The sequence below is a fragment of the Phaenicophaeus curvirostris genome, chromosome 5 (assembly GCF_032191515.1).
Source record: "Phaenicophaeus curvirostris isolate KB17595 chromosome 5, BPBGC_Pcur_1.0, whole genome shotgun sequence".
NCBI lineage: Eukaryota > Metazoa > Chordata > Aves > Cuculiformes > Cuculidae > Phaenicophaeus > Phaenicophaeus curvirostris.
In genome coordinates, this window is record NC_091396.1 from 32915086 (window position 1) to 32939127 (window position 24042).

General features: G+C 39.2%; 1 protein-coding gene across 1 annotated transcript in view; it reads left to right on the forward strand.

Annotated features, from left to right (window-relative positions):
- Positions 1–24042, forward strand: part of DCAF5 (DDB1 and CUL4 associated factor 5) — a 68011-nt gene that overhangs the window by 24207 nt on the left and 19762 nt on the right. Inside the window, exon 6 of the mRNA XM_069858173.1 lies at positions 12159–12372. Coding sequence (XP_069714274.1) covers positions 12159–12372 — 214 coding nt within the window. The remainder of the gene's footprint in view (positions 1–12158; positions 12373–24042) is intronic.

The window sequence follows — 24042 nt, forward strand, 5'->3', positions numbered from 1 at the left end:
TGCTGCTCTCCTGCAGAATCCAGAAAGGTATTCAGCTGGCCTTCACTCATTTGAAGGGGATCAGGTTTAATGCTGAATTTCTGGTTTTAATCAGCAGAGGCTCCTCAGATGAGGTGTAGTTTTTTCTTTAACTTTGCTGAGCTTGATGGTGCACTGTCAGAAAAGGGGTGATTAGCTGTTAGCCCCAAAACTTGTATGGTAGTCAGTGCAATATGGTTAATCATACACTTTTAAACTCGTAGCTCTTAGTAAAATCTTTTAAATCTTTTAAACTCGTAGCTCATAGTAAAATCTTGAGTAGAATAGCAATATCCTAGTAGGTTAGAGAATTCAGATACAGATTCCAATGCTTGTCAGAAACAGGTGAGCTGCATCTTATTTATCCAGAAAATCTGAGGAGTTTTACACCAGAATGTTTTTCTCCCAAATAGACAGCTCTTCTCCAATTGGGTTATATGAGGGTTTGTGTTCTAGCTTGTTATTAAATGCCTCCAGTCACAGGAGTTTGTTTTACCCACTGCTTTAGTCAGGCAGCACAAAACAAATATACAAATTAAAAAGTAAAATATTTTTAGGATTAGGAAAAAAGTCCTGATTATGGGTGGATTTTATTCATATACTGTAAAATTGGTTAACTTTCTGGTGGGAACCTGGGAGTGCTTTATACTCTGCTGCTACAGCGAAGAAGATAATTAAAAAGCCAGTATTTCTTGGCACGCATGGGGAAATTTAGAGACAGTTGCGCAGCTCTGAATCGTGAAAGTTTAGCTCAATTCAGATAGTCATAATTTGATTAGTCTTGCTGACTGAGTCAGGAGGCAAATTCATTTTGCTTTTTCCCAAAGTTCATTCACAGCTTGTTATGTCATCTGTCTTAGATTTAGTACAGTAGTTGAGATTCCCTACTTCTCACTACACTAGTAAGATTTGAGTGTGGTGGGCTGGCTGCTCAAAAATAGCATATGAAGCACTGTTGAAATAGAACTTAAATTTAAGTCCAGCATGATTACAAGTTGACTGGTGATTCTGGAGATCTTCTTTTTCTATTTTCAGAACGTGTGAGTATTGCCGTTCTTTCAAGGTGGACGTTAAACTGAAACCAACTGTATTGTGTCTTTTTTTAAAGAGTGCATTGAAAAGCTTAAGTGTGGTCTTGATTAAAGACGCTGTTGTAAGGCACTCGCACCACTAGATGGGGTCTGGAAGCTGTGCCTTTTTTAAGAAAATCAAAAAAGGCAAGTCTGTGCATCTTAAACTGTTTACAACAAAATATATATTGCAAATATATATTGTTGAAGAATTCCTGGGGGCAGCTCAATAGGTCAGTTTACATATGTATTCCAATCAACGACTATGTAGCTCCAGCTAGTTTTAGGTACTCACGGTCTCCCTTCTTCCCGTTTTCCACACAGCCTCATGTCCATCTCCTTTTTACTGAAATCAAAAGGCTGTTGTTTTCACTATGAAAACAAGATAATTATCCCCTTAATTCTTTCTTTTCCTATGTTTCCCCCTGCCACCCCAACACTTACATCACCTAATCTGGAAGAATTTGAGATCAAAATGATTATTGGCTTGTTCTGTTAATGACCATCACATACTTTTAAAGTGGGTTTCATACTACAAAAAGGCTGTTGTCAGAAGTGTTTTCTGCTTGTAATGGGAGTGCTGACCCTGTGCTTTTTACACAGTGGGATCCATTTGCGTGTCCACTTCAAGGGTTAAAATGCTGCCTTGGGTTAATACTAGAAGTACGTAACTCAGGGCAATTTTGTGAGCTTGGGAGGGCTTATCTAAAAGTTCTCAGAACCTCATTCCTACTATGTCCATTGCACTAGTTCTGTGGTTGACCTGTTTTTCAAGCCAGCTCATCATGCTTAGAACTTAGAAAACTAATCTGGAAAAGCTGTGTAGCTTTCTTATGGCCTAGCAGGTTGAACTGGGTTCATGGAACACTGAATAGCATAGGTGATGGAGAAGAACAGGCTGAGGACAGGAGATAAGGAGGGAAACAAGACTTTCCTCAGTTGAGGAGCAGTAAACTATTAGAAATGTTCAGCTGTTTGTGGCATTACTGTTTTACTTGCTTCAGTTTCTTCTGCTACACTAACCTTCCCCTTTCTTGTCTCACCAGCATGTTCCTCACAAGCATTCCTAGTGGCTTTTTACAAACTAGAAGAGGTGAGACATAACTAAAGTTGGCGGTGATTGACCTTCCAAGGCTCCCTGTTTTGTGAGAATAAACTATAAGCAGAGAGTGGTCCCGCTTGACACTTGACTTTTTATGTTCCTGCAGTACAACATAGTGTTCCAGGACACCGGTCTTGAGTGTTGCGTTCTGGGAACTCATTTGTCCCCAGAACTCAAGTACTGGATTCAAGCTCTGAGTGAGGTAGAAGTGCTTACATGCAATAGACATTTTTAAGATTCTTCTGGAAGTTCCGGTGCTGTCTGTGTAGTTACAAGTCAGTGTACTCAAAAAACCCAAGCATGACTTAAAAAAAAATCCTTGAACACCAGAACAGTCCCCTGGTGCCTGTAAATATTGTAGCATATCTTAAAAGCTAACTTGATCATACAAGTCCTAATAAGCCTAAGTTAAAGGAGTGTCAGTTTCAGTGTTTTCCATCAATGCACAACAGACAAAGCTAAACAGGAACATTAATTCAGCTTTGATTTCTTTCTTTCTCTTGGCTGAGGAGTAACTGCAGTTCAGAGCCTTTTTAAGCAAACTTGTTAAACTCATGTTTTAAGTTAATATTCATGTCAAAGAAACCACCAATCAAGAAGGCTCTCTTAATGGAATTAAAACCCCTGCACTAAGTATTCAGAGGAAGCAAACTTCCAAGCTGAACACGAGGAATACCTGTTGTTAGGTATCAGTGAATCACCTAGTGATCAGCTTATTAAATAGTAAGCAAAATGTAGAGGTGGAAATTTCTTCCCTGGGATAGACTAATTAGATTCAGAGGGATCTTGAGGGAGGACTCTTCTTAGCATGTTTATTAATGTTGAGGTACATTGATTTTGCCGGTGTGTGGAGGACTTTGAAGGATGTGGCTGTGCTGCACTGCTGGTCTCCAACTGACAGTGTGTTCTCCCAAGTCTTTGTCTTGAATAGAGCTTTTTCTGCGAAGGGCTGTTTACTAGGTGTTCAGCTTAATCGTAGCAAGCACAGACCAACTTTTAAAGCAATGCACGGAGTGCATAACTTCTAGTCCAAATCTGTTGGAAATCACAGATACTCAGAACTTCTGAAAATCTAGTTCTTGACTTCTGTGTGCTTTGCCTTATAGTTTCGCTTGTTTCGTTTAGTTCACAGCCTATAAAAGAGCTGATGAGTATTAGCTTCTTGTTCGTGGATCAGTGTAGTGGTCTGTGATGACAAGAAGAAAACACTCTGTGTACTACATGACTTCTTTCTATGGAGGGATGTGGAATATCGCTATATGCTTATAATCTAAGGACATAGGGGTCTTACGGGTGGTTTGTGTTAGATTGACATGCTGAAAAGCTACGTTTTGGGTTCAGAAGTCCTTTTGTCAGTTTTGAAATAGAAGTGGTAGCTGCCAGAGCTGCAAGCAATTTGAGACCAGTTCTTCAGAGATTAGTTAGTTGCATGTCAAATAGACCATATTTGCAAGAGAGGGCTAAGTGTTACCTTTGAATAGAGGCATGGCTTACCTTCTTCAGGGTTTTTTGTTGGTGGTTGTGAGGGTAAGGAAGAGGGAGGAAAGGAAGATGATGAGAATTTGCAGTATTTGTACCACAGGTGATATTTATAGTCTGTTGCACAGAGAGGACTTGAGAAAACATCTGTATGGTGATGCAGAAGGTATTCTAAGGTCATAAAACCAGCATCATAACTGAGTCCAACTCCATAGATTTAAATCTCCAGTGGCTGGCAATTTTTATTTTGATGCTTATACCTCCAAGGTCTTTGATCCTTAAAGATCATACCAATCAGAGACAGCAGTTATTTTCTGAGAAATGTTCATCTGCGTGATGAGTTTTATCCTAGCTATTGCCTGGTTTTATCTGTGTGTAACCAAGATGTCTGTTATGTTGGCTGAAATACTGAGCTTCTGGAAGTGCAAGTGTGGGATCCGGTATTGTTGATGATCATGTAGCAGGGGATGTTATCAATCCAGGGGTAACCATAGGATTTGCTTCTGATAATGTTTAATGGGATTCCGGGCTCTTTAAAGGATAGAACTAGTGGATTGGTAATTTTCTCAAAGTAGCGTCTTTGGTTGTAATTGTTTATTAAGATGTTACTGATGCCCACAGGAGTCCATGGCAAGAATAGTGTGCGAACATCTAAGGTTTTCCTTTTGACTGTTTTACATTTTGACCCTGCACATAAAGGAAAGAAGCTTATGATTCTTATCATTTCTAGTGTGTGTGCGCTTTGGGATTGTCAAAGACCCTGCAGATGCCAGAGTCCTCTACATCATTGAATCGTTGGCAACTACTCATTTAAATTATTTCAGTGCAGTAAAAGTGTGCTGCATGTTTCTGTTCAGAGGCCTTTGTCAGTCGTACTCAGAACAAAGCACGGTATTAATGAGTGCAGGAAAAGTGTGTGTATCTTGGAAATGGCTTTTTCATTGTCAAGCTTATCAGTTCATTTCTTTCCCTTCCCAGCTGAACCATTTGTTGTCATTTTTTCTTATGCTGCCTAAAGTAATTAATTTAGCTAAGTTAAAATGTAAAGAGGTTTAAATGCCATTTAGGTACTCACCAGTGTGGACCAACCACGTCGCCTCAAATAGTTCAAGTAACTATTTGTCTTCCCCTCTAGTTTGGGAAATACAGTTCATCCCACAAATGTGCCATGTACCATCCTCATCTGTTTTGCTTCTGTGCTACTGAGGCAGCTCAACTGATCTGTGTGTCTCAACCTAGAATTTTAATCTCCCCTGACAAGGTCCAGCTGGGCGTATTTGCCCCAAATAACACAGAATCTAAACTTAGATATTTTTTTTTACCACTATTTGTTCTCCATTATTTTTTAAAAAATCCTTTAATGTCATAGAAAGTGAGCCGATTGTTGCCTAAGTTCATGTGGATTTAATTTTTATTGTCTGGAAATCTTCGGGTAATGTTAAAGGAACTTTTGAATGGTAATGGCATCTGGGTTGTGTGTGGTATGTTTGGGTTGTTTTTTCGGCTTTGTTTTCTCCATTATGTCCATAAATAAATCTCTAAGCTGTTTGTCTCGGGCTTAGCCAAAATTGAATGATTTCTTTAGTGATAGAAATATCTAAGGTGGTCTCTGCCTTTCTAGTAGGAGGCCACTGAAGAAAAAAGGGAGTAGTTGCAAATAAACCTTTTAGACTTAATGATTGTCACCTTCTCGCTTTGCTTTAAGGCTTTAGTCATGATAATGGATTAAATGGTATTTCTGCTGGGAAGAACACTTCCCTGCAGATGGGCTCCTTTTTTTGGATTGCCGCTTTCGGCAAGTTAGTTTCTTTCTTTATTTCCTTCTTTTCCTTTTCTCCTTTCAAGACAGAAGTGCTGTGCAAAAGTTGCAATGTAAATCACTGAATTTATTGCTAGGTATTTTTTAGTCTGAAACAAATGATCTTTTCTGTTGCTGGTATGAGCACCGAATAATAAGATAGTCTAGAAATACTTAGTAAGTGAGCAAGTCTGCTGAATACTGCCTGGTATTTAAATGTGTGAAGCAGATGCTGTAGTCTTTTTCCCATCTTTGCATTGTCCTTATTTATTACTTACATTACAGTAACACCTAGGTAATTCAAGCAGAATTTGAGAATAGGACACACTTGTGCCTGCTGAACTTCAGAGCTGTAGCGGGGGCAATCCTAGGATAGTGAGAATGTTTCGGAACAGGTTTGTAATAAGACCAAAACAAACCTTGAACATAGCTGGAGGAGGATAGGCATTTTTGTTGTTGTTTTAATTTGCTATTGTTTAATCACCATAATAACAGAGGTAAGCCCTTAAGTCCTAAAAGGATAAAAACAATACAGATAAGGGCAAGAGTGTAGTATACTTAATGCCTCTGCTTTTGCCATCTTCCTCAAAATACTGAAATTCTGTAGTTTTTCCCCTGTGAATGAAGGCAGAATGAAGGAAAATGATACTTTCTGGAGAACTGCCTCAGGTCGCTGATGTAGCAACATTAGCATTCAGTCATTCAATTAGATCTTAAGGGCCAAACCATGCAAGCCTTTCCTGTTACAAGGCCTGGCTGCTCTGGATACGTAAATCTGGTGATGTTTGACGTTCTTTAGATTCCAAATTCTGAACTCTGGATAAGAATCTCTCTTATTAAAAAAATTAATAAGTTATTGCTCTTTTGGTTTGGAGGGAAAGGTGAAGCTACTTTTCACCTTGAAGATTGCCATGCATGAGAGTTTGTTAATGAAGGATTCCGTTTTGTATGAGCTTACATGTTCCTGACCCTAACAGTAAACAGCAGAAGGAATAGCACATTCTTGAACACACAGAATCTTCACCCTAAATTCTTTGCTTTTCCAGTTTTGGTGGATGCAGCTGATTTTGTATATTTTTGAAAGAAAGCAAGGGCGTTCAGGTTGGCTAACAATACACAGCCTTCATTTTATTTGGTTATTCTTTAAAGTCCAAGCAAATACCTCTTGCTTCCTGTTACAGATTCTGGGGGGTGTAGTTCTTGAAGGGAATTCTTGTAAAGAATAATAGAATGAGATAATCAGAAGTAGCGATGCTGGAATTTAGGAAAATGAGCACGTTGCTGAAAAATAACTAAATCCTAGGTGTGACTTGTGTACCTTCTTCATCTTAAGACACTGATGGACTACCTTCACATTCATTGACACTTCTGAATACATATAGAGGAACTCCATACACTTTGACGTGACTTACCTGCTTTTCAAAAAAAAAGCCATCTTGAGGTTTCTGTGAGACTTGTAATCTACTTTAAAAACAAAAATGTATGCATGTTAATTGATCTTGTGCTTGCTTTTTCTGTTGTTGGTTGATTTGGCTCTTTCTAAGTATTTGCTTTGGACTAAATAAGAATTGTGTGTGTCTTTACACACACAGAGTAACCCTCCCAGATAAAATTCCAAACCTTTCTGTAGTTTTCCAGGCCAAGATTTCTCTTGCCAAGTTTCATTCCAGTTCCTTTTGCGCAGTTGGAAGTTCCTCAATTTTGTGATTACAGAAATGCTGACAAACACAGCTGTATGCAATGTTGTGTATTAGTTACGAGCATTCAATTATCTTTTTCCTTTTAAGGCCATTCTTTCATTAAGTTAGTTTCACACGCTGCTGTTTATGATATCAACACTTTCTCCCTTCCTTCCTTCCTTCTCCCTCTGGAATGACCTTCATTTCTGAAAGACAGTGTCTTTACTGTGATCATTGTCAGATTTGTAGTTTATCAAGAGAAGCTATACAGTGGTTTTATTTAATGGTTCTATTTAATCCTGTCATGCATGCTGCTTTTACTTTATTTCTACCGAGACACTGATCTACTCTCAGTTTTAATGGCCACTGTCTGTTACCAAGCTAACTTTTGAATAGCCTGAGTTAAGGTTATGTTACCACTCAGGCAATCAGTTTTTCAAAAAATAATGAAACAACTTCTTTGTTTAGAAAAGGGGCAAGAGGAGGAGAGAGAAACACTTGTTTCAGGTATAGCTTTTTTTCCTGCAGATTCTGAGTGCCATGAGACTGCTTCTTCTCTCACTCCACTAGCTGCCTGTAGAAATGGATTTATTTACATTACTGTTGCTACCCTTGGATTGAAAGCCTTCCATTGTTTGGCTGAGCTGGCATTTAGTTAACACTTGAGTGCTGCCTGTGTGTAGCATATCCAACTACGGAAATTACCATATTGCACATAACTGTCCACTCTCTCCCCCCCTCAACCGCCGTCCAGCTCCAGCATGTGTGTTTGGATTGTAATGTTCCGTCTGTGGAATAAATATTTCTCTTAATCATACAAGATGACTTTCTCAAAAACTCAGAAGTGCGTGTGTCTCTCTCTCTATTGCTTCCAGAGCTGGTAGGCAACGTCAGCATTCCACAGCTGGCTGGATGAGCCAAATTTGGAAGTAGACTAAATCCCCAGAGTAGTCTAGGTCTGGATTCATAAAGATAACGCCTCTGGCAGAATAAGCACCCATCTTATTTGTTCAGAGGTGCCCTTTTAGCACCTTCAGATATCTCACTAGCTGTCATGGTCTGTGTCTTTCAGATGGAGTATTGTTTTAGTCTGATACATCAGTAAACCTTTTAGTAACTGCAAGGTGTTGCCTCTGAAATTCCTTTGCTGGAGCACGCAATAAGAAGCAGGCAGAAGTGGCAGTTCAAACATGAGCAATGTATCCAAGCATGTCTGTGCTGCCCCACATAATCCTGTGTGAAAAAATTCCAGAGTGGCACTGACTAGAGGTATAGAGCAGCACTGTGATGCAACCAGGAGAGTGGAGGTGATCGTTTGAACACGAAACATGCTTAAACACAGGTTTCCCCTTGTCTCCTCCCCACCTCAAAAAAAAAAAAAAAAAAAAGAGTAAATGCTCTGGTCCTGATTAGTTTCAAGGTCTTTAGAGATTCTTGATTCAGACATCTTCTTTAGTACTAATGAGTATTAGTACTCATTTAATAATGTAAAAACTAACATAACTTTCCCCCAGCTTCTTTCTTGTAGATGGCTGGCTGTGCTTTTTTTTTCCTGCAGTTTTGGTGGAGGTGGAATACTTTGGACAGTTAATATTTTTTCCTAAAGCCAGCATGGTCATTCTGTAATCAACTAAATTTTATAATGGAAGATACTGAAGTCTTAGGATTCCTTAGTTCCACGTAATGCTGCCATAGGCCTGCCTGCGGCTGCAGACAAAGAAAGAGAGATTTCTCAAATTCTGTATGTCCTCAGTTTCTGAACTAGATTCCTAGCTTTTATGCCAAGATGGAGCCGTGAGTTGCACTCCCTCCATACCCCTCAACCATATTTCTGACCATAACATCTCTCAGACTTTATCTTGTAGGAATAGGAAGAAAACATATTTCTTCTCCATTTGGGTCAGGAAATGGATGTTTGGGAGGAGTTGGTGTCAGTTTGTCTCCCTTTGTCTCCACCTAACTACTGATGCCTCTTTTCATGGATTGTTAAATTAACTGCACGCTGTTTTCCTTTAACAAACCCTTTCAAAGAGACAGAGAGGAAGCAAGCGGGACACAGCAGGTGGAGGAGACAGAAAAACACTGTCTTGTGATGAGTGCAACAAAATGTTGTGCTTGGAACTATGGAGTGATTTTTGGGGATAGAATTGAGGCAAATGGGGAAAGTCATCAGTCTGTCACTCTTTAATATTAATGTGTGACGAATGGCTATTTTATCATTTCTTTCTCTACCATCCAAACTTAGCTCACGGCTTTTTTTAATAGTGTGGGAATTGGTTTTGTGGAGTTTTTCTTGTTTTCTTTTTTTTTTTTCGTTTGAGCGGAATGTTCAAGGAACTGCAGCACAAACTGTTTCTGTTACACCTGTGGCTGAATTGTATAGAGTGAGGTACTAGGTAAGCAAAACTGTGGATCTTCTGAGGGGCCTTAGCTGTGCAGCTCCTTAATTATAGACTTCTTATGTGTGTTTATGGTCATAATTTCTGAAGTTCTAGCCTTTCTTACTTCATCTAATTTCTGAAGTAAAATATTCTTTTAGTGATTGGTTACACTAAAGTTACTGAAACACAATACAAAATTCAGCTCCAAGAGGTGTTTTCATTGATAGCTTTGACTGCTATCGGAGCTTAATGAAAACATCTGTAAGCAGAATGGAAGCTAGTTTAATATTACACTAGTATTACTATAAAATATAATCTCAAAATATTTCAGGCCAGACATAATAATAGCAAGCGTGGAAATTTTGTTTGAAGATTTAAAAGATGGGGCATCTATTAGACAGGCTTGCTCACTTGCAGGTGGGAGAGAATTCCAGATGCAGTTTAGACTGAGAAGGATAACTAGTAATAGAAGTGGAAATGAGAAGAGGGGCTTAGTCTTTATGCAGTGGTGGCCTCACCTTAACATTGTGCAGTTGTTGCATATGTGTTATGGTGTTCTTATCTGAGGTAGATAACTCATCTATTTTTTTAGAAAAATTGACCTTTCTTAGCCAAAAATATCTGGATTTATTTCTTCTGTGGGTTTTTGGGGTTCAGGTTTTGGCTGGTTTTGTTCAGGTTTTTTTTTTGTTTTGTTTAATTTTTGTTGTGGTTTTGGTGTCTGGTTTGATTTTTGTATTTTTTTTTAAAGGAAGGAAAAAGTTCCGTAGAAAATTTTTTCCACTTCCATAAACCTATCAGGAGAGGGGGAGAAGGGAGGGGGGAAAATAGTAATGTGTGTGTGTTTTGATTTTTTGGGTGTTGTTTTTTTGGGGGTTTTTTTTTGATGCCTGACTGAGCATTTTGAGTTGGCCAAGTACTTTATTGATCTTGATGAACAGAAACTAGGACTGATAGAGGGGAAGCTAAATCTTTGTCTCTAAGGTTATGGTTTATAGCGTTAAATTTTCTCGTGTTTTTATTAAAAAACATTAACATTATTAAGAGAAGCTCAACAGCTTTGCCTGGGAGGAGAAGAATTGAACACACCTGTGAGAGAGCAGGATTTTCCATGCTCGTACAGGTGTACAGAATTTTTGGCGCCCAGCTTGAAGCTCTTACAAGTTGGTTGTAAAAATGTGACTTCTGTTTCCTTTGTGACACCATGGCCTTGACTATTCGGTTCACAAAGTGCGTATGGGCAGTAGCAGTGTATTTCTAGTGCATTCATTATGTGGAGTCTTCTATTTTGTTTTTGGTTTTGTTTAACTCTGGCTTAGGAACAATAGTTTTTTTAATTTTACAGTATCTCAAGTAGCGATACATGCTTCAGCCTGCATGGAGTGTGGCTTCCAGTCCATGGGGAGTGACTCATTTTTCACAAACGTTGGAGCAGAATGCTACATCAGAAAGTATAATGCATTAAAATCTATGAATAAACTTCCATCTGGTATTTGCAAATTCTGTGCTGGCATGTCTTGTCTGGCCCAGAAGGTGCATGAAAGTCCCAGGTCTTAATGAGATATGATAGGGATTGCTCAAAACCTGTTAGTGAAAGGCTGAGGTGTGGTACTACTGTTTTTAAGGAGTTTTCAGTGGTCACTGACAAAAAGGGATAAAATTTCTTCCTCCTTTGTCTCCCTTTCTATAAACACAGTCATTTCAAGTACAGGGATTGAATTAAGTTTTTTCTAAAAAACAGAGAACCCATACAATGCAAGCTGAATTTCAGGTATGCTTTGATTATCTTTAGGTTCCTAGATGGAACAAATTCCAAATTCTGTTATTGTTTTAAATAGAGAGCCTGGAAACTTGTGATACTTTCTTTTGTCTTGTGTATGTAAAAAAATACTGATATAAGTACTCTGCCTTTCATCATACAACCTTGTATGGTACAAGGAAACTGACTAATTCAACCATGTGAGAGTTTTAGGTAGTAGTGTCATATGGTAGCATTGTTGTCTTGCCTAATTGACAGTATTTTTAGATGAAGTAAGTTTGACATTAGCCAAGTGACTTATTTTAGCTTTTCTTACAATAATTTATTAGTTTATTAGGCCTTTGTTTAAGACAACTGGAATTGCTGACAGTAGGGCTTGGGCATCTGCTGATGCCCTGTAGAAATGTAAATAGAAACAGAAGTGAGATAAGGTCAGAGTATCTACAATTGGAGAAAATGTTGTCCAGTGCCAGAGCAGAGGAAAAAAAGTTTGGGCTGGCTGGATTCAGGCACCAGCTGAACAAAAAGAGCTGAGTACTGGTAGGGTCAGTCTAAAACGCAGACATCCCAGATGTACAAGAATAGCCTTTTAAGACTAAGGCTGCTCTGTGAGACTTTGCTTCTAGGCAGGAAATGCATTTGTTATTAATAAAGCTACTCACAGTCTTTAACATTACTCTTCTAAAGACTTTGTAGTCTTAATATTTTGATAGTTTGTAATTCAGGTTTTGAATCAAGTTTGTTCAGAAACTAAATAAGACTATAGTTTACTGGGCTTGTTTGAAATGATTCAAAGTTAGAGTGTTCCATCGTCAAGTAGTTCAGTTTATATGTGTGGCCAAACTCACTTAGCTTGCTCTGTCTTTTCTCAGTTCGCTGCTCCGCTATGGTGGAAACCTCTCCCTTCAGAGCGCCATGAGTGTCCGGTTCAACAGCAATGGAACCCAGCTGCTGGCACTGCGTCGGCGCCTTCCCCCAGTCCTCTATGACATCCACTGTCGGCTGCCTGTCTTCCAGTTTGACAACCAAGGATATTTCAACTCATGTACTATGAAGAGCTGCTGTTTTGCAGGTGATCGTGATCAGGTAATAAGCAAGCAGTGCTGTCCTGAGTCTCCCCGGTTTCCATGACTATTTGAAACTGCCTCTGTAAGGTTGGGTTTTTTTTTCTGATCCAGGAGGTAAAACAGGAGGCAGGACATGTGTAGGCTTACTTCAGAACTATTTTGCAATGTAGGCTCTGAAGAAAGTAAAACATATTCCAAAGCACATGATAAGTTTTACCTCTTGTTTGGTGTGATCTAATACTTACTTGGAAGGTGATATTCACAAGAAATATACTTGCAGAGGCTTTTTAGGTTTAATTATTATGATTTTAGAACCATGAGTAGACAATACTCCCTTCATATGATAAGGATGCACGTTCCTTTCATTTCAACGTTGTTACTGAGTGCAGCAGAGGCAATCCCACAAAACATAAATATTGTGAATTTATGGAGTTACTGATTCTTATTTCAAATTATAATGTTTTTACTTTAATACTGTACTACTGGATCAGATTATGGGTCTTTATAGTTCAGTGTTAGGTAGGTGGTGATGGCAGATTGTTAGGAAAGATTAGTTTTACTTAACTGATGCAGAACTCTGTCCCTACTACTAATCATGAAGAAACAGGTCACGCATAAAGTGACTAACATCAGTTTGCATGATTCTAGATCTGGATATTGTCTTTGGGCAGCTGTATTTAATAACCACTAGTACTGTTTTGGGGCAAAAAGCATATTTTCGAGCCATAATACTGTAGAACTAAGAGCTGAAAATTTCTTTGCTGTTATCAATAAAATTCTAGCAGTCACAACTTGGTCATTAATTCTGTTGCTGCTGCTGCAGGACGCAGAGTTGAGCTTCTTTAAGATTGCAAGTAGGAAATACCTGTACATCACTGAACTTGAGTGGTGTTTGCATTTTACATAGTTTTTGTCGGAAGAAGTGAGAAAATGCAATAATGAAACCATCTTTAAAAAAACAGAGCCGTTTATTATAAAGAATGGGCAAACACATGTATTTAAGAAGGAAACTGATGATGATTTGTGGTCCATTATTTAGTCAGCCTAAAGATGACATTCTTATCTGAAAGTAAGAACGGACTTGTGTACACTCTGACATATAGTCTAGCTTCTTTTCTATTACTGAAGATCTAGATAAAAACCTTAGCGTCTGTTTTGCTTTCTAAGCCATTTTCTTCTGGATAAGGTATTGTTTTAATGGGAAGAATTTGGCTATTCTGTATCAGGTTGATGCAATGCTTCAGAAGCCTGCATTTTTTAAAGAACTTCATATTCTTTTGACATTGAACCCAATTCCAGTTCCAGGGGTCTGAAGAATTTAGAAAAGGAGAATTTACAATGCTTTTTGAGTTTTACCCTTCTATACGACCAGTATGCTTTTGCGTTTTGGCGAATTTTGTGAGTATGAAGTAATGCATAAAAGACTCCCTTGCAAATCAGAATTCACCAAAAAAAGAAAGAAATCTGTTTCAAATTTAATCGCCTCAATAAAGAATGTCTTTCGTTCAAGATCCATACAAAGTGAGCTTCGCAGAATTCCTTGCTTGTATTTCCTTGTAGGATGAAAACTTTGTGTGGGCCAAGGCTTCCTTGAAAGTTTCTAAGGAAATTGTGTTCAAATTATGAGTGTCACTTGTGGTAGGAAGGCTTCTTCGGAATATTTCTCTCATCGCACCTCTGATTTTCTGTCTTCAATTTTCTCCACCTTTATTAAACTGATGAGACAACCTTTTTTCCTCTTTTATGCTGTCTTTAAATAGTTAAGGTTTAGTACTTCATACAGAGCCTAGCAATTTATAAATGTGACTTTCCTGTTTTAAACCTAACGAGAAAGGGATATCCATAACTCAGCAGTGCTTAGAATGCAATTGCATTGAAAAAGTGCACTACTGAAAGGGGACAGCCTTTCTTAGCCAGCAGAGATGAGGCAAGACCTTTCACTGAATCAACTTCCTAACCTGCTGGGAGCATTTACTTCTTTTTTTGGGTGGTTATTGACTTACATTGACACTCAGAGGTCTTCAGCAAGCATTTGAGTGCAGTATAAGGAGAGGATCAGAGGGTACATGAGAGATGGAGAGATGGCCTTTCAGCATTGTGAGGCTCATCTCTTCATAAAACTACAGCCTTTGCTAATCTTTCTGTGAAGTTTGTACATGGAAAATGGTTTACACACCAGAGAGTTTTCCTGTAAGTCATGACCCATCAGGATTTAAAAACCCACAAGTGTTAGTATCTTAATAGTTGCCTTTAGAAGTTTGCTGTAACACAGTGGTGAAAATATACTGAGTAGGAAAATATGGAGCTGTTGGATTCTATTATGGCAAAAATGAACAGAATCTGAGCTGCAGCCACAGAACTTATGAGTTCTTTTAGAGATCACCCTTGTATTTTATGAAATCAACTACTTAAATTCCCATAGTGATCAGATGTGTTATTCTTACTTTGATGAGGTATGTGTCTTAAAGTAAGATAACTTCTTTGCACAAATAAAACACAGACTACTGATTGGGGAACGGTTTGAGTGGTTTGTTGATGGCAGTTAGGCTCCCTATACTATTTTTTCTTGGTATTGTCTCTTTATGGCTCACAGATTGTGATATGTACTCAACAGGACTCGGATCCCAAACTCCTGCTTTATGGCTCTAGAGGGGAGCCTGCTGCCAGCAGGAGTACAGTGAACTGCATACCGCTTTGTTTTATTGGAGCATCTGTGATGCAAGTAGACTGAAACCTCTTAGCCAAGAATGAAATGCTATTAATGCTTGAAGAAGAAAATTCAGAAAGATTCACCTGTTAACCTGGTGATTTTTATTTTTTTTTAAAGTTTAAAAAGACCCACATTCTGTTGCAGGTATTTTGGGTGTGTGGGTGTTAGCACACACTAAGTGATGGGGATCTTGGAGGATGAAGAGCTTTTGCTTCTTTTTGTGTTATTGCAAACTGTTGTTTCCTTTGAAAGCATTATTGCCCTAGTCCTTGTGAACCTGACTGGAAAGTCAGCAACTGATACACTTAAGCATTTTTCCTAGAAATGTCAGTCAGACTTTCTTAAAACTACCAAAGCTTGAGAGGCAATGTTTAGCTGGTAATTTATTTGCACCCATTTATAAGTGCCTTCACTTACTCCTCTCAGAACTATGTCCATTTCATGAGTTTAATGACTTCATTCCTGTGACACCGATTTTTCTTTTCTTTGTAGGACAGCTCTGATGTTGGTAGATAAACACATTCCAGATTGTATGTCATTTGTGTTATCCAGGAGCTCACCTGAGTCACAGAGCTGTAGACAGAAGGAAGGATGAGATAGGCTAGACGAATCAAGCATGAGTCTCAGCTGCCTGCTACCTCAGTTGGCTGTAGAGATTTAAGTGAAAACAAAATCCATCCCTCTGTTACAGGCCTCCAGGCCCAGAATTTTAAAGGCAATTTATTTATGTACCAAACTCCCACTGACATTACCCTCCTGTGCACAAGTGTTTGTTTGCATACAGGTCATAAAATGTGTGAGAATCTCAAGTTGTGTCAGGGTATGGGTGAGTTTCTATTATTCTTGTCAGCACTAGAATTTGGGAGATGTTGTTTTAAATAATAAGGATTGTTTGTTGCTAGGCTAGTATGGGAAATCTTTTCTGGGATCTGAGGATACAGAGGAAGCATTGAAGGACTTCAGGTACCCAAGTGCATTTTTAAATGTAGGAGCCTCAGAGGCCATGGTGATGGGCAGCGGCTAAAAAAGACCCACAAAACCGTACAAAACACGTGCGCTCCCCCTCTGAAGTAAAAGAGACCAAAAGCTTTTCTTGCTTGAGCATTGTTGCCTGTGTCGGTGATGAATGCTATCAGCTCATTCTTTTTTTTTCCACTGTGCAGATAATATGAGGCTCTTGTTGAAGGCTTGTAGCTGTAAAACGAACTGCTTACTGCCCAATTTAAAAGGGGCGGGGGTGGGGGAAATAACTTGTACCCTGTGAATCAAACAAAAAGTGTCTTGACTCTGGCATGCCCTCAGACATTACATCACCACCCAGCCTTTTCTGTTGACATTACACTGGTATAGGAGAGTTTCAGGAATGCACCACTCTCCGTACTTCAGACTTCTCCCAACTCCCTATAAAGTTACAGCCTTCATTATGTTGAAGTCTGTGTGCTAAATAGCCCTGGTTAGGGACAACCCAGTTTTTAGCAAGACAGAATTATTACATGAATGTAACCATTCCAAGAACAGGATTAGCTGTATAGGTGCCAGGGGTCTTATATGGTGGTGTGTTGCCTTTGTAAAGAAATACAACTTTTCGTCTGCATTTTTTGTGTCATCTAACTAAAAGGCCATTTATCTCAGGAAGTAGTACTTACTAATGTCTAGCTTGAAAAATTAAAATGAATAAAGGGAATACATTGTGAGTTTCCTGTGCACTGAAGACTTCATAATGAACAATAGCTTATTGCAGTCAGCATTTCTTAATGTATGAGAAGTGTTCAGTGTGCAAATAATGTTGCTGTGCTTGGATGAAAAGAAAATTGATATCTTGCACTCTGCCTTTAATTGACTTATTCCAAGAATTACTGATGAAGTTGTGTTTTGTTCTTTAGTTTATATAAAGGGTACTTTAAACCCCAGCTATATGCATAATATCACATACATACAAAATACAGACATGAGTGAGTTATTTGGCTGTGAAATTATTTATTTCACCCCTAGGGGCAATAGGTATAAACTGGAGAGGGGCAGATTTAGACTAGATATAAGGAAGAATTTCTTCACCACGAGATGGGGCTGTGGCTGCCTCATCCCTGGAGGTGTTCAAGGCTGGGTTGGATGGGGCCTTGGGCAGCCTGATCTAGTGGGAGGTGTCCCTGCCTATGGCAGAGGGGTTGGAACTGGGTGATCTTTAAGGTCCCTTCCAACCCAAACTATTCTATGATTCGATGATCCCCGTCACTTTTGATATGGGAGGGTTATACTGAAAATGTCTCCTCGGAGTTAGCATCTTGACAGAAAGGAGTGGGAGTTCTCTTCCACCCTTCTTACTGGAATCAGTTCTTACCCCATTCCATGGGGCATCCCGCCAGCACCATTTCCTATGTCCCTTTTCTTCTGCATTCCTGTAAGCCCTTGGGGGAGGTATTTAGACCTCTGGGTCTAATGCAGTAGCCCAAAGGGACCCATACTGAAGCTAAATTCTAGTGGAGTTGAACCCTGACTTGGGAGACTGAGGTTTGCAGGCTTTGTGTTCCTCATAGTGCATCACAGGAGATCTGCAATGTAGTAGCATCCCTTGTGTGGGGGGGGAAAGGGAAGAGAACGAAGAGTGAGCAGGAATGCACTGCTAAAAATGGCATACAGTGGGTACTGCACCAACAGTGTTTCTTGTTGAACTGTGAGAACTATGCCTTGTCTAGGTGCTGAAAAAGTGACTGAATTCTGGAGGTTTTGACTAATAGAATATTTGATTTAATGTGTGTCTCTAAAGTAACAGATGGCTGACAATGAGAGCAGTTTGGGTATGTGCGGCTTTAGTCACGTATAGAAGAGTCCTCTTCATACACTCAGATAAACTTGTTGCTGTCTTTGGAACATAATAGGAATATTTTCCCTGCCACAGATATCCACAATGAGGGTTTCTAAGTTGCTTTTGTTCATGAATAAAATTATTGTTATGGCCTTTCTGCATGGCAAAAAGGCAGCTGTAAAACTGCCCCACACTGAGTTGGCTGCTTATAAGATTAGGGATTTAGGGAGTGAGAATACAAATGTTTGGTTTTGAATTTTATGTACTAGAAGCAATTTGTGTTTCTCCAGTCTGCTGTGTCACAGCTTTTCTTTTTCTGTTCATAAGGTAGGCATGCTTCTAACTGAGGAACAAAGTTTCTGTTGTAAAAAGCCTTTGGACTTACCTGCTTGATTCTCAGCCTGAAATGGAAAACTTTTAAGCTCTCTTTTGTGCCAGTTTCAACCTTCCTGAAAAACAGTCTCAAATGTTTGCAAGCTGCTCCCCTGGCTAGCATGAAGAAAGATGTGTTTCTTAATGCCAGAATTCTGTGAACCCCAGTCATAGATCACCCTTTAAATTTGTTAAGTACTGCACAAAATACATGATTTGCCCCTCGGAATTTGTTACAAAGAGGAAGATAAAAGAATATATAGCTGTCCTTTCTTGTAGCTAAATGATTTCTCTGACCAAGCTTTCCAAAACACATTACAGAAAAAGCTTTCCCAGTTATGTCTCCGCTTACTTTAGATTTCTTTTCACTGTGATACAACAGCAAGAGATAACAGACTGCACGGGTGACTGCTCTTTCAGACCCTACACCCTGGTTAACTGGCTTGGGGAGAGGAAATTCTTGGTAACAGTGAGATCTTCTAAAAGGAGAAGTGGCAGCCAGTCTGAGGTTGCAGTCCAAAGGTACAGACAAGGCAGGATGCTACTTAGAGGGTAGATCCTGTACTTGGCTTGGGCTGTACTGGCAGTCACCTGACCCCTACAGAAGCTGGTTGACATTCATAAATGAGAAGAAATATGCAGAAAGACTGACTGCAATTTGTATGGGATTTTACTTTTCTAGATACTGAACTAGACCATTACTGTGTCACTGGCGCTGATGGTGGCCCAAGGAATGTAGGTAGGAACATACCTCAGGAGGAGGTCGGCAGATGATCAGTAGAGCAACTTTTTGAGCTGTGCTTAGTGGGAACTCTATACTAAAATCCTAGAGTAATCAGCATAAAGGTAGTGGCCCACAGAAAGATCAGGAATCACAAAGAGATGGAAGTACTTGACCCAACTGACTGTTGTTTATTTTTTAATTGTTTAAGGAAAGGAGGCAGTGCACTGCTCCCTGGGAGATCCTGGTGGTTTTTTTGCTTTTGTTTCTCTGGTACTGCCCACCTTAAACAAGCTGTATTATCTTGCTTATTTCTTGTTTGTTTGCTTCTTGTTGCCTTTTGAATCAGAAAAAGTCTTTTCCTCCTCTATAGATATGTCCTTACCTTGTTTCCCCTCTGGTCAGAGGCTACTCTAAAAATAGAAAGATGATTTGGAAACAAACCTTTGGGGTTGCTACCTGCAGCAAATGCAGACTTAACACTAAATTCTGATCAAATGGTAAATTAAGTATCAGTCGCTTTTTTCAAATGGCAAAAAAAGACAAAGTCTCTCGTTTTTAAGGAAGATGTGTAGAGCAGTTTTGGCATCACAACAGGCCCAGGAGGAGCTATTAAAAAAAGAATTTTGGTTGTGTTCAAACATTTTTCATGTAAACTACATAATGTATAGCAAAACCTGTGTTCATGATTGCGATATTTTTTATAGATACATACATACAAGCACACGCAAATACATGCATGTGTACATGTGGTGACCTTTCTTACTTTTTGCTTTTGTTTATGGCTTGCTTTCTTACGCCCTTTAAAATAGTTCCATAGAAGCAGATTGTCGTGATATCATTGGGATTTTGTTGGGCTCAAGGATGAGTTCCCGTTCAGTTTCCTTATGGTTAGTACAGGGGTATAATTATGGTACTGCTTTGCTCTCAGTGGCTACTTACAGAGTCCCTCTGTCCTTTGTGTGGCTGCCTGTTTGTAAATGAATATTTCTAGGCAGCCCATAATTCTGGAACCATCTGGTCCTCTACCAAATTTGAAATTGGCCATTAGGCTTAAAAGCTCTTGGAGGTGGAGAGATGCCACAAAGAAAGAAATAGCATAAGCCCTGTTTCCTCAGGAAACCTTTCCTCCCTGGAAAGATACACAGTTTTTACATTCTTCATGTAAATGGATTCCTTCTCCAAAGTGCTGATTGCTATGATTTTCAGTCTCTTTTGGACAAATAATTGATGTCTTTCTGATTTCAGTGATGTTTCATGTCAAACAGTGGTTTCCTCAGTGCATATCGCACCACAGAGAGGATGTGCAAGGCAGCTCTTCTCACGTGTTCTAGTGGAGTTAAGACTTTGACTTATCAGACCGCCACAAATCCAGATTCTTAATCTGTTGTCATAGGAAAAAAAGCAAAGTCTACACCCAGCCCATGAGTTATATTATGTTACATGCAATACATAGAGGGACTATACATACTATCTCTCAATGAAGCTGTACAAAGCACCACCAGAACTGTTTCAAATTTGGATGCCTCTGTGCTCTTTCCCCTCTGTCTGGGTTTTGCATTACTTCAGGAAGCTCGAGGACAGCTCACTAAAAGCCCAAGGAAAAAAATCTGTCTACTCTGATCTTTTCTGCCCCAAGTTTCATTGGCCTCTCTGAAGAGAGGACAGATGTGCTTAAGTGAGTGGGAATTAACTGAGATTTAAGAAGTTCAGTCTCTTTCAAAACTGACTTGTTAGTAAAGCTGTAAGTAGTGGCATGGAATTTAAGTGTCTCTAACAAGCATTTTCCTGTTAGTAGCTTAGCAGCAGTCACTTTTCAGATGGTTATCCATGATCTCATTCATCCATTTAAAGTTATGCAGTGATAGTGCTTTTAGTTTTGTGTTTTTAAGACAAATTCTCTAACATTCTTCTTATTCTCCCCTCTGTTAGTAGGATCATTCAAAAGGCTTGCTGGTACTTTTTTGGAAAATTATCCACGTCTGCTGGTCCCTTGTCTGTAGAACCCAAAGCTTAAAAATGTCTCAGATATATGTCATAAGTAAGAGGATGTTCTATAGGAAAAGGAAATGTGGATGTTGGAAACTGCAAAATGATGTTTGAATTAGATACAATTCTGTTGAAGTACTCCATATTCAGTAGCACCTGAGGAAACGTAGCTTGTGGGATTTTGAAAGCTTTTAGAGTGGCAGTGGTAAGACCAAAAATAAATTCCCCGGAGTCGTAGTACTTTGTGAAATGCAATGCTAATGCTACTGTTACGAGGCTGTAGAAGAAGCAGATTAAATTTCTATTTATATCAGCTGCTGTAATTTCCTTGGGGAGAGAGAAAAGGAGAAGAATAACAGTGGATTGAGTGGAGGAGTGCTAGTCCAAAGTAATTCTGCCAGATTCCTGATGATAGTTCATTTTAAGAATTTTATGTCTACTTCAAGCTCAGACTGAATTTCTGTTTTCTCAGACTCAAACCGCGCCTGAGTTTTCTTCCATCTAAGGCAAACTTCTGAATCAGCAGCTTGTAGTCATCTGGAAGCCTTTTCCTGTCATTGTTTCTAACAGCTAGACATAGAAGCTGATTCTTCCCTTCTGAAAAAAATGCAGTATTAATTATTAGCAACTGTTTTTCTGTCTAATCTCATGTTCATGTGAATATTGTGAATGTTGATTTCCAACATCTTGGTCAGATACAGCAGCAAAAATACAGACAATGAAACAGGAGGTTTTAATATTGGTCTTTTCCCCCCAGACATCTGAGCTCCTTGCGCAGCGTCTGATCCCATTCAGTATTCGGCACTGCACTATTTTTTAGGTTATGTTCCACTTGGAGTCTTTTGGATGGGAGGGTAGAAGAGGGAGAGTGCACGCTGTCTCTGCCATTTACTTGTCTCTCTGTATACTCATATGCTTGCCCCTTAGCAGCTTGCCTCAGTGATTTGATTATCTGGGCTTTTGTTCTTAAAATGAGTAAGTAGAAGGTACTCTGCTAGGAATTATAATTTTGCACATCTTGGGACCAAAAATCCTTGGCCACAATTAAAATGGAGTCTAAACATATACAGCATGACATTCTCTCACCTACCCCACCTCGACTCTTTCTTTTTCTTTCCTTTCTATTCTCCCCTTTTAAAAATTCTACTCTATTCCTTCAGTATTTCAGCCTTATTAGCTAAAGCTCGGTGCACTTTGTAGCAATAATTTCTTAATTTTCTAGTAGTATGGACTGACTTTTGTGTTTTCTCAATACTTAGTCTCCAGCTTTCAACTAGTGTGGAAAACTATTGTCTTATTTTTATACTAATAATGAATGCATCAAAGAAAAATCCCAAATGATCATCTAAATGTCCTAGTAATGTCGGTCCAGCTATGCTCTTCAAAGGCCTTGAGTTCCTATTGTCTTGTGTAGAGAGTACTAATTGGAGTTTCCTTTTAAAATGTCATAGAAGAGACGTGTTTCTGTCTTTAGCAGCTTGGGTGCCTGCTCTTGGAGATTCATCTGGCATATCTTTCTTGCGATAGCTGCAGTCATGAAATTGTGTTTCTGGCAGTCTCTTGGTATCTGTCTGAAAAGCCATATTCTACTTCTCAGACCCCTGTCACTTGGTCTTACAGCAAAGGACCAAAGGAATGCACTGGGGAAATCAATTCTGTGTTGTCTGAACAGCAGGGAGACATGTACCCCAGAGATATCGTAACAAGGAAAGAGAGTGGAAGACAATGCTGGCTGCTACAATGGCAGCAGCGGAATTGCAGAGATACCAAGTGGTTGGATATTCTGTGGAATAAGATCCATTTCTGATAATTATTGGCAGAGCTAACTATTGGAATAATATCTAAACTTTTTATATAAGTTTGCAACTTGCAGCCTGTTGCTCACAACATCAAACTTGTGTAAATGAATTTATCATTTAATGCTTTTGGCACTAACTGATGGCAGTCTCAGTTGTAAGATTAAACCCATAAGTACTTCTTCAGAACAGCTCAGATCCTGAACTGAGCTTGACTAGAATCATAGAATTATAGAATCACCAGGTTGGAAAAGACTGCTTGGATCATCTGCTTCACAGAGCAGAGCATCTTCCAAGTTGGATGAGGTTTCTCAGGGCATTGTCCAGGTAAATTTTGGATTTGCAAGGGTGAAGATTCTACTACCTTTCTGGGGCCTGACCTACTGGTTACGCTCTTGGTAGTGCAGTCAAGTTGCCATTAGTCCGTATCACTCTACGGGCCTCTAAATTTTTCTGTCTCCGAAGTAAAAGTATCCTTGAATCGGTGGTCTTTGCAGGTAGTATGTTTGGTGGGAAATGATATACTGGATTTCCAAAACAATTGGTCATTCAGTCTTAGAAGATACGCAGTGTGTTCTGTAGTGTATCGCTTTGGAAGCCGCTTTAAAGAGTCTCACAGACACTTCATTGCCTGCACGTATGTAATGTGTTTTTTCTGTGTTGTGTGCAGGGTATCTGAAATCTTTCATTTTGGGACCTGTCATTGTTGGTTTGATTTGTTTGATTTATTATGGAAAGTGGTAGATGACTCTCATATTGAGGAGTTGTTAGAGCTTGTTTGCTTTAAAAGGAAAAGGGATGTTATAGTCATAAATTTAAGGTACTGAGCTTTCTAGCTGGTTTAGAAGTCTCCATTTTTTTCCATGTGTCCCAGGCAAAGCATTTGCTACTTCAACCATGCAGTTTGGTAGTAAATGCTAAAAATTTGCAACATCTTTATAACTTTAAATAAGACTTTTTTTTTTTCCATGTAGCATTTCTTTTGTAACAAAACATACCAAAAGTGCTTTCTTTCTGATTGCTAGGAGGCTTATACGAGCCCTAATTTGTGTAGTTTTGGTAGTGACTCAGCCTGCTGTGGGCTAACATTTATGAGCAGTCAAATGAAAGGGGAGTGCATGTTCCTGGCACCATCGGGTCAGTTTGGCAGAGGTAAGCTGCCTAAGTGCCTGAACATGTTGGTTTGTAGAAATAACTTTCTGGCTTGGAAAGAATGGGTCTGAGTGATGCAGAACTAGCGTGCACAAGTTTTTAAAGGAACTTTTGTTCTCTCAATGCTTCTTATCTGTCAGAAAATG